Source organism: Solea solea, chromosome 9, assembly GCF_958295425.1.
Source record: "Solea solea chromosome 9, fSolSol10.1, whole genome shotgun sequence".
Classification (NCBI taxonomy): domain Eukaryota; kingdom Metazoa; phylum Chordata; class Actinopteri; order Pleuronectiformes; family Soleidae; genus Solea; species Solea solea.
In genome coordinates, this window is record NC_081142.1 from 10,132,289 (window position 1) to 10,142,215 (window position 9,927).

At 39.1% G+C, this 9,927-nt stretch overlaps 1 protein-coding gene across 3 annotated transcripts; it reads left to right on the forward strand.

Annotated features, from left to right (window-relative positions):
* Positions 1–1,597: 1,597 nt before the first annotated feature.
* On the forward strand, positions 1,598–9,590 carry haus5 (HAUS augmin-like complex, subunit 5). 3 transcript variants are annotated; one of them, XM_058637423.1, is made up of 19 exons: positions 1,598–2,094; positions 2,180–2,242; positions 2,391–2,423; positions 2,763–2,787; positions 2,883–3,015; positions 3,125–3,284; positions 3,424–3,511; positions 3,881–3,972; positions 4,060–4,114; positions 4,203–4,330; positions 4,428–4,506; positions 4,633–4,787; positions 5,007–5,169; positions 5,925–6,005; positions 6,127–6,272; positions 6,960–7,053; positions 7,662–7,800; positions 7,948–8,080; positions 9,138–9,590. In XM_058637423.1, the coding sequence occupies exons 1-19, from the start codon at positions 1,997–1,999 to the stop codon at positions 9,238–9,240; spliced, it is 1,968 nt and encodes a 655-aa protein (XP_058493406.1). In that variant the 5' UTR covers positions 1,598–1,996; the 3' UTR covers positions 9,241–9,590. The 3 variants fall into 3 exon arrangements, with proteins under 3 accessions (XP_058493406.1, XP_058493407.1, XP_058493405.1); XM_058637424.1 differs by having other exon boundaries at positions 1,599–2,098; positions 6,957–7,053; XM_058637422.1 differs by having other exon boundaries at positions 1,600–2,094; positions 6,957–7,053.
* Positions 9,591–9,927: the final 337 nt, after the last annotated feature.

The following is a 9,927-nucleotide window of genomic DNA, read 5'->3' on the forward strand; positions in this document are numbered from 1 at the left end:
AAAAAATAATTATGTCGTAGGTTCATGCATTTCTGTTGTGATGTTACTATGAAAGATGTTGTTACTATGAAAGAGAAAGCAGGATTAGCCCCAAACCCTAAATACATCTCTGCAAACAATTAAAGAACAAAGGCAGATCAATCATAATTTTAAATTAGATAGGGATTTTTTTTTAGTATTTGAGATGCCATGAGCCTCCTATATGCTGTTGGTAATTACATAGCCCTAAACCACTATACCTCTCCTCCACAAGTTTACTCTGTTCATTAAGAACAACACAGCCTCCCATAACTAATTCATCAATTGGGCAGTCTATTATTTCGCTCCTTCACCCCAGTAGATCTGACAGGCCCTCGGCTGGAGTTAACAGTCTTATTGGAAAGACGCGTTCCTTGCAGAGGATAATAAGGGAAAACAGCGGAATTAATTGAGTTTGATTAAGAGAGCTTTTGAATGGGACACAGCTTTTTTTGCATGACATAATTGGAGGTCAGTTAAAGGGGGGTGAGAGGGGGGATTTGGTCGTTGGCGCCAGTGTTGTGTAGATATGTTTGTGTGAAGGAGACAGATAGACGGACACAGTGTGTGTGTGTGTGTGTGTGTGTGAGTGCATGAGTGTGTGCGTGAGTGTGTGTGTGTCTTCCTTCACACTTGCAGAGCTGTGCTGTGTGTCTGATGTGCTACATTTCTAAAGGCTCACTCAGACACACAGTGCAGGTCACGGGGGCCACTGTGCGCTGTGTGTGTGTGATTAGTATCACTACATTTGCCAACATTAAAGGAACAGAGCGCAGGCTTTTGTCATAGCCACATGGTCATTAGCAGTGCATTTCAGAGACTCTTCTATTGTACGGAAGACATTGGTGACAGGGGAGAACGCTCAGTAGTGCTTTTATATCTGTTTGGGATGAGCACAGCACAACATGTGACAATATAACGTGCACACGTGCGTCCGCACAAATTTTATAATTTCATCACAGTATAATCAGAAGAATGTAAACGATAAAATCTAAAAATACATGAGCTGTCACACCAAAACCAGGCTGCACATTTAATCGGATAATTGAATGTTTTCTGATGCTTTTTTTTCAAAATGTGAGCTGTTATGTGTTGTCTATGCTATCTTTTACTTTGTGTCTTTAGTCATTTATTACAAAAAAAGGAGCTAATACAAATGCACCCTATCAATGTGCAAGGCATTACATTACAAGCTACAGAAAACAACATTTTCATGCCCCACACCAAGTCACACAAAGCTTCACAAAAGTGTTTTATTTCAAACGTCTGTGGCATCATATGGATTTTTGTGATAAGTGGGCTGTAAAATACATGATGGCGTAAGAGACTCCACAGAGCCTGAAAGCCTGAGCTGAAAGAGTTTGACAATGGAACTGCAGCGCCCTCTATGTTTAAAACTTGGACACAACAAGAAACTCACATATCTTCCTTTAGTTTAGTTTAGGTATACATATTTATACATATATATATACATATGTATACAGGAGAGGAACTAATGCATATAGACATATGGTTGATTTGAAAAAAACCCAAAAGATTGTTACTTGTTTGCTTATTCAAAATAGTACAAGGTGTTACAGAAGTCAGTCAGAAATACATTTCCTTGGCACATTATGAATATACATATTATGGATTTGATGGCAATGTTTGTTGTTTTTAAATAACTGACCAAATATTAAGTTTGGGAATCGCTGTATGGGACAATACGACTTTAAAAGGATACGGAAATGCTCGCAACAACCGGAAGTACCGTGAACAGGCGGCAAGTTGAAAGTTTGAGTGATTTAGAATTTTAAAAAATAAACTCACTGCCGAGTAATTGAATGCGTATTTAACAAAGACGACAATTTCCACATGCAAAACAAAAGCCAAGGGAATAAAACTAACGCGGGTAAACGCGAACAACGACTCAGCCGAACTTCGCTAACTGACGCTGATAGCAGTTAGCTTGTTGTCGTTGTGAGTGTCAACAATCAGGATGGCGGACAGAAATCTGGTGCAGGAGTTGAAGCGGTGGGCGACAGAGGAGTTCAACCTGCCCTCGGACAGTCTACCCAATGACAGCTACTTCAAAACGTAGGTATTGGCCTATTGACACGTTCCCTGCCAACGCTAATAACTCTGCGTACCGTTGAGTAATGGAGGTCATTTTGTTTTCCAGGCTCTGTGTTGGGACAGGGAAATCAATATGGAAGTATGTCATCCAACACATTTTCCATCAGAGGTTAGTATTCATTTATTTGATTTCATGTACTATAATCCACTGCGTCCCTATTTGTTAGAACACTGCATCCGCTTAATAACTACATGTAACTGTACATATTATGAATATCTTATAGTTTATTGTCTATCGTTTCTGTTCTTTTCCCCAGAAATGTGAAGATCATGCGTGGCAACCTGCAGTGGTATCCTTTCAGACACATAGGGACGATGTTAATTCAGTAATTTCTTAACTTTGTCCATTTCACCAAGAGATTGTGGTTGATGAACTGACCTGCCTGGGGCATGCATAATATGTTGTTGTCAGTAAGTGAAGTACAAAGATTTTCAAACTGTGAGTTGTTGGGCATCAACAGTCTGTAGAAGAGAGTGATTGATTAATTGGCCTATCATCTATCGTCTATCATCTGTTATCATTAAACAGGGAAAAAAAGACTTTGTGTACCCTGAATTTTCTATGCCACCATGATCTCTGACAGTTTCAGCATTTGTCTGGTAATTTCTTTGACACTTTAATTTTCAAGGTACAAAGTTCTTCAGGACAAAGAGGTATGTTTAAATTCCCTGCTGTACATTTATGTACAAGTACTGACTGTTGCTGAAATGTGGGTTTTATATGCTGGTGTTTTTTTTTGTACACTCAGTTGAAGCAGACTGAGGACCAGAGTGAGGCTGCTAAACAAAAAGAGCTTCAGAGGAAGATAGAGCAGCTGAAAGCTGAGATCAGTCACCTGGACTCTCAGATCAGTGGGACAGAGGAACAGTTGGCCCCACAAGGTTAGGCCATCATTCGCCATGAGGATTGGCTGTCTTTTGAAATTTTTTATATGTTGTGTACACACGTGATATAAACATTTTTCAAAGTTGTAAAATTGTTATTGTACAGAGAGGTCTGTCGGTCGTACCTGGGCCCAGGTGGAAGACAGTCGGTGTAGAGAGCTGCTTCTCCAGGCCTTCAGACAGCGATGTGCCCTGGGCTGTAAGATTTTGTCAGAAGATGCACAAAAGATCAGAGGGCACTGCGAAGCAATGGAACATATGGCCAGGTGTGACAATAAAATTAACGTTTATGTGAAAGTAGTAAGTGAAGTAGGAAAATAAATATATTTATTTCTCATTTTTAAATGGATACCAATCAAGTAGCTGTGAAGATTTAGTAAATAGGAATTGCGCTGTGCATTGCAGGGAAGCAGAGGTTGAAGTCTTGTTTGATAAATCTTCAAGCAGCAGAGATGGGGACAACCTCAAGACCTCAGCAGAGGCACAGGTCCTGGTAAGTGCTATCTGTATTTTACAGAGTAGATTTATTAGTGTATTTTATGTAAAGGTAAAAATATACACAATGTGTGTGTGCACAGAAGAGATAAGTTCATTAATCAAAATACACACACCGGATCTCCTATTTGTTGCTAAACTGCAGTAAATTATGGCTGAAATGTATTTTTTTTTATCTTGAAGAACATTTTCATTTTACAAAGCTGGTGACCCTTCGATAACTTTTTGTACCTTAACAAGTCCACATGTGAACATTTGGAAAAAAAATAAAAATTAACAATTTTATCAGAACAATGTGTAATGCAGACCAAGCCTTGTACTACATTAGCAGCAAATACTCATCATTTATTTTATTTTATCCTGACAGCGTGAAATAAGAGAGCTGTGTGATGACAGGATCCACTTCTATCAGTCTTTACAAGAGAGTGAACTGAAAACAACCAACTCTGCAGCCAAACAGTAAGGACTATAAGAGCTGACAACTACTCGTACTCTTTATATATTAATTTTAATGTTTTATTGAATTAATAATTTCCCTCCTCTCAGTATGACCCCTGAACAGAAGGCTGCCATGTTTCAGTACTGGTTGAGTGCTGTGGAGGTTTGTTTTTTCTCTTTTTTCTTTAGTCACTCACAACTGTCTTTAAATTTCAATCGGACAAACATGTTGTTTCTTGTCATTGTGCCAGAACGTGTTGGGTGGTTATGCTCCAAACCATATTCTGTCAGCATTACAATATTTAGCTTCCAGAGACCAGAAGGAGTTAGAGGACAAACTTGCTTCTCTGGATGTGACTCAGGATGTGACAGCTCTACGGTGAGTCATACCACCACAGTATTAAAATGCCCTTTTCCTTTGTTAGATCATTTAATAGTGTTAGACTCCAGTGTTGTCTTTGGCATGTTTGTTTCAGGTTCCGTTATGAAAGCAATCACCTACTAGACATGTCAACAGAGGATAGTGTGTTGCCACCAGTGAAGACCCTGTTACAGGTTTCTAACAAACACTTGAATACATTTTAATATAATATTCAGAAAGTGCTCACTAAAAGGGCGCATTTTGTCTGACCTTTTGATTAAAACACTTTTTTTCTTGGTTCTGTTTATTTATTTTTTCAGGATGCCTGGGAAGAGGTGGAACAGAGTTTGGTGGAACTGACCCAGACTCGATCCAGAGTGCAGCAGCTCAAAAATCAGCTGCAGACCCGCAAGGTGGAGGCACAGCAGGAGTTGTCTGGTGTAACAGATGAGCTCCACCATGACACCATGGCACTGTAAGTGAATGGACTTACAGTCATGTCATCATTTAAGAATTCATCTGAAACATTTTTTTTTAAAATTCTGTGTAGGTCCTTCAAACACATTTATGCACATTACTGTTTTTAATGTTATTATTCTATTTTCATGGTACAGGTAATGCAGAAAAACTAATGTGGAGTACGTTTACACCGTGTAATGTCCCACCTGTAATGAACTTTGTGTGTTGCTGTCAGGTCAGTTCTTGAGCTGGAGCTTCAGAGTGTGATGCAGGCAGCAGTGAGAGATCACATCCAAGGCCGATGTATCCAACTGGACCAACATGCCCGGAGCCGTCAGGAGGCACTTAGAAACCTCCGCAGCCAGTGGCAAAGTATCCGGGACTTCAGACAGCTAGTGGTAAGAGTGACAGATGACAAAGACTTTTGATAACCTTTAAATGTCATAATTTAAATGAAAGCCATATCAGAATAAAGATATGTAGTCCATTCAGAAACAAATTTAATTTCGAATGAGAGGTCTGGTGTATGCCAATAGTCATTCAGATTGGTGTTCATATAAACAGATCTGATCATGACTCCCTGGTTTGTTGCTATCACATGTCTAATCCACGTAAACGTGATGTACTTCAATTTTGTTACTGCTGTGTATAATAAATGTATATAAATAATAATGAACAGACATGGAAGTCACAGACGCGGAATAGGAGGACAAAGAGACAGATAGTGGACAGTGAAGGGACAAGCAGACGTGTATAATATCTGTTCACTACGTAAGCGGAAGTGAAGCGTTGTCTTCTGGAAAATTAGACAATAGTCCATTCCGACTGAACGCTCGATGCATGTGCATGCACACCACAATATGATTATTTAATTTTGTGTCCATGTAAATGATGGAATTGTAAATTCTAATCGGAACAAATATGTTCGCACATTTAAACTGCTAGTGACTCTGAAGCTGTAAAATTAGGGTATAGAATCCTGCATAGTTTTGCTTTAAGTGAATACTTGCTCCATCACTGCTTCTAAGATGCAAACTACGAGGGTAAACAAAAAACAAATAAACATGTTTCTATTTCTTTCAGGGCCATTAAAACAAACCGTAGTATTTCTTCAACTTAAATCATTAAAAGTTATGTGGTTGTATCTCTGCAGGTTCTTAGACAGGACCAAATCAGAGGTTTGATTAAGGGGAACTCCATGGCCAAGACTGAGCTCATTCATCTGCAAAGACAGGTTTGGATGTTCTCCATCTTTGGTGCATAAGTAAACAAATTATCAATGATTTTTTGAAAGAAATGTTTTTGTTTCCTTAAAATAATCTCTGGAGTATTCCAATCCCCCTGTTGTGTTTTAGTTACAGGAATTCATCAGAGATAATCTGGTGCCACGATTTGAAGATGTCACCACTGCAGCTGATAGTCTAAGGAACTTGATTTCTAAGGATGCCAGACAGTTTGGAATGGTTTCGCTTCTTGCGTTGGACCACAGGACTGTTGAGGGGTAAGAGAAGTCCAACACTTGAAGGGCTAGACCTTCAAGTGTGTCAAAACATAATCAATATCCATATACACTGCCTGGCCAAAAAAAAGTCGGCACCTTTTTACAGTAGCCGTTTATTGTTGGTAGTCTTTGCAGTTAGTCAGGTCTAGGTTCATGGCACGGGCATATTCCAAGATGACAATGCCGGGATTCATCAGGCTCAAATTGTGAAAGAGTGGTTCAGGAAGCATCATTTTCACCACAGAGTCCAGACCTTAACCCCATTGAGAATCTTTGGGATGTGCTGGAGAAGGCTTTGCGCAGTGGTCTGACTCCCATCGAAAACAATGCCACAGAGAATCAGTGCCCTAATCAAAGCTAAAGGCTATTAGTGTGTATGACCCTTTTTTTAAGTGCCGACTTTTTTTTTGGCCAGGCAGTGTATGTTCTTTCATAAACACCAAATGTGTGGACTTCATATCTAAATACATTTAACTGCCAGTGGTATTATATCTTAACATGTTGTCAGTGTTTTTTCTTCAGTTGTGTTGGGCTCTGATGGATTTACTGATGAATTTAAATTTCACAGAGGAAGGCGGATGATGGAAATTCAACAATAGTACATGTACTGTATATCCATCTGCAATGGACATATTTCATTATCTATCGATTTGAGAGTGCATCACTACATCCTTCTTGTTTCAGAAGACAAAGAATCCCTGCATCATCACTGTCCATCCATCGCATGCAGTCCCCAAACTTCAGCAGCATGTGTCGGAGCCTGGCATTCCCTCTGTATAAGGTGACTTTGTCTCTTGTAACAGTGAATAAAATGTTAGCCAGAGCGACACTGTATGTGCATGTCTGGTTTTAGGTTATGTTTAGCGTTTGGGTTTTAGGGACATCTGCTGGTGAAACACTTGAACACAATTTTTATATAATTTAATATATCTATATAGGGCCACACGGTGGTGTAGTGGTTAGCACTCTCGCCTTGCAGCGAGAAGACCCGGGTTTGAGCCCCGGTTGGAACAAGGGCCTTTCTGCATGGAGTTTGCATGTTCTCCCCGTGTGTGCGTGGGTTCTCTCCGGGTACTCCGGCTTCCTCCCACAGTCCAAAAACATGCAATGTGGGGATAGGTAAATTGGACACTCCAAATTGACCATAGGAGTGAGTGTGAGAGTGAATGGTTGTTTGTCTCTATCTGTGTGTGGCCCTGCGATGGACTGGCGAACTGTCCAGGGTGTACCCCGCCTATCGCCCGATGTAGCTGAGATTGGCACAGCACCCCCCGCGACCCTCTGTCAGAGGATAAAGCGGTAGATGATGATGAATATATCTATATATGTACACATTTTTAAAGAAATACTTGTCTGATACAAATTTTTCTCCTTCTCTCTACACTTGAGGCTCCTGAGGAGTTATGGTTTCAGGCGCAATCCCAGCAACTTGAGTTACGTTTCCTCCGTCAGTTACAACAACTTCAAACTGCGACTCTGCAGAAAATACAGAAGGAAACAGAAACGCTACATGCTTCAGATCAAAAAGGTAGTCAGAGGAACTCTTCAAAAGAGAAGTTTTTACCACATACAACAAGTCGTGCTGTTTGTGTCACTTTGACATATACAAATTTTATGAACTGTAGTCGGTTTTAGCGACAACATATCAACTGTTTGTCCTTGATGTACTTATTAGCATTGCTGTCCAGAGTCGTAGAGGAGGATCAGAAGCTTCTGAAGTGTCTGGTACCAAGAGTCAAAGGCCTTACCCAGCACTGTGCACAGGGCCTTTCTTATGGAGACCAAGTCAAAACTGCCATCTCTCATTGGTGAGTCACATCTTTTGAAATAAATACATTTTGTAAATAAATTGATGCATCACATTTTAATATATTTATAGCAGAAAAACATGTATGAAGAAAGAATTCTGGGTCCATTTCATAGTTCTACCATAATTTCTAGTAGTGTGTTCACCCTGTTCCTACCATCCATCAAGTTTGTCAAGTTCTTTCCATGGGGGTGGGGAAGCCATTTGTCCTGTCATATTTTACCCGAGCCTATGGGCCCATAGAAAAATGTGCAGAAATACAGAAATTCAAAACAATTGCCACAGCAGCACTTTTTTTTCATACAATTGTTGATTTACATGCCCTTAATGGTGCCCTTTCTGGCCGTTGAGCAAAGTTAATATAACATGTGTCGCTGTAACATGCCATTGTAAGTAAGTAAACGTAAGTGCTTTTCAATAAAAATGCAAAGTGGCATACCAAGACAATTGAAATAACATAACATTTCATATCATAAATACATCACATTAAAATATAAAATGTAAAAACGTACCCAAAAATGGTATAACCAAGGTATTCAATCAACTAAAAGCTTGTCTAAATAACAGTGTCTTTAGCTGCCAACAAGCATCACAGTGGTGGTCAAAGGAATAAAATTAGAGAACTGGACCAACAATTGTGTATGCAGAGGTGCATGTTGGGTATAAAAAGACCAATATTGAACATAATTACAGTTGGAAACATGTTAAACTGGAGGAGGTGTCAGGACAAATATTTTTTATTGGATTATGTATATGCAGTGATTATTATATTGTGGTAATTACATATTTCAATATCTAAATACTGTAATTAAACATGTTACCCAGTGACGCGATGTGTAAAATGGCAGAAATGATGGCCCAAACTATGAAAATAAGACCCTAATTGATTGTTGTTCACTAATAGTGAAGTTTTACTTAATTGCTTTAAAATGCATTCAAACTGGTTTTTTTTCTTGTTCTTTACCATGAATGTGTTTTGCAGTGTTTAAAGTTCTAATCTTTGCTTGAGAGTCAAACATATCAGCTTAACTGTTTGCTTTTTGTGTTCATGCACATAGGTGGGATCAACCAGCTCAGCATGTCCTCTCAGAGGCAAATCAAGGAGGACTGACTTTACAACAGTGGCTGCAAAGATGGAAACTGGCTGCCAATACCCCTTAAGGGTGGTGTCAATGATTAAAATATATAAAGGTGTATCTCTTTCAGTACTGGCAAAATGCCACAACAGTCAAGGCTGGACAAATGAAGTGCCCCAGAGGCCACACTGCCACCCACTTTCACTTGGTAGACAATTTGATAAATTTTAAATGTGTCAAGGTATTTGTAAAATGCAATATCAACTCAGCTAATTATCTGGTTCTGTCTTTTTGTGGTAGTGGACAAACTCTATTTAGAAGACCTTTCCTACTATTTTATCATGTGAAAGTCAATTAGTAATAAACCATTTCAAATCTTAGAATCCTGTCTTTCTTGAATGCATATAAAATTCAATAAAGTTGAGAACTGCCCTACTTGTGCTTTTCTATTCTATCCCATTCAGGCAGTCCTGACATCAAGATAAAGTGACGCAGGGGCTATTAAAAATTGTCAGGGGCCAACTTTTTTTATGCGTCTCTGCTGATTTTGAATGACAATCATTCATATAAACAATACTATACACTATGTTTAGTGTTGTACTACATTAATGTTCATTTCTAGGTAGCCTATACTCAAATCAGTGTGTAAGTCTATTTATCTATTTAGACATACACTCAATTGTGTACTAACAAGACATGAAGAGTAGTGCTAATGATGTATAGAACAGTACAAAACTTGACAATAAAAAACCCCAAACAAGAATTGTGATAC

Bases quoted from the DNA above. Each gene is read 5' to 3' on its own strand.
- haus5 (XM_058637422.1), top strand. From the start codon at position 1,997: ATGGCGGACAGAAATCTGGTGCAGGAGTTGAAGCGGTGGGCGACAGAG. The intron at 4,507-4,632 runs GTTTCTAACAAA...TTATTTTTTCAG, and splicing joins CAGTGAAGACCCTGTTACAG to GATGCCTGGGAAGAGGTGGA. The intron at 7,801-7,947 runs GTAGTCAGAGGA...TGTACTTATTAG, and splicing joins ACATGCTTCAGATCAAAAAG to CATTGCTGTCCAGAGTCGTA.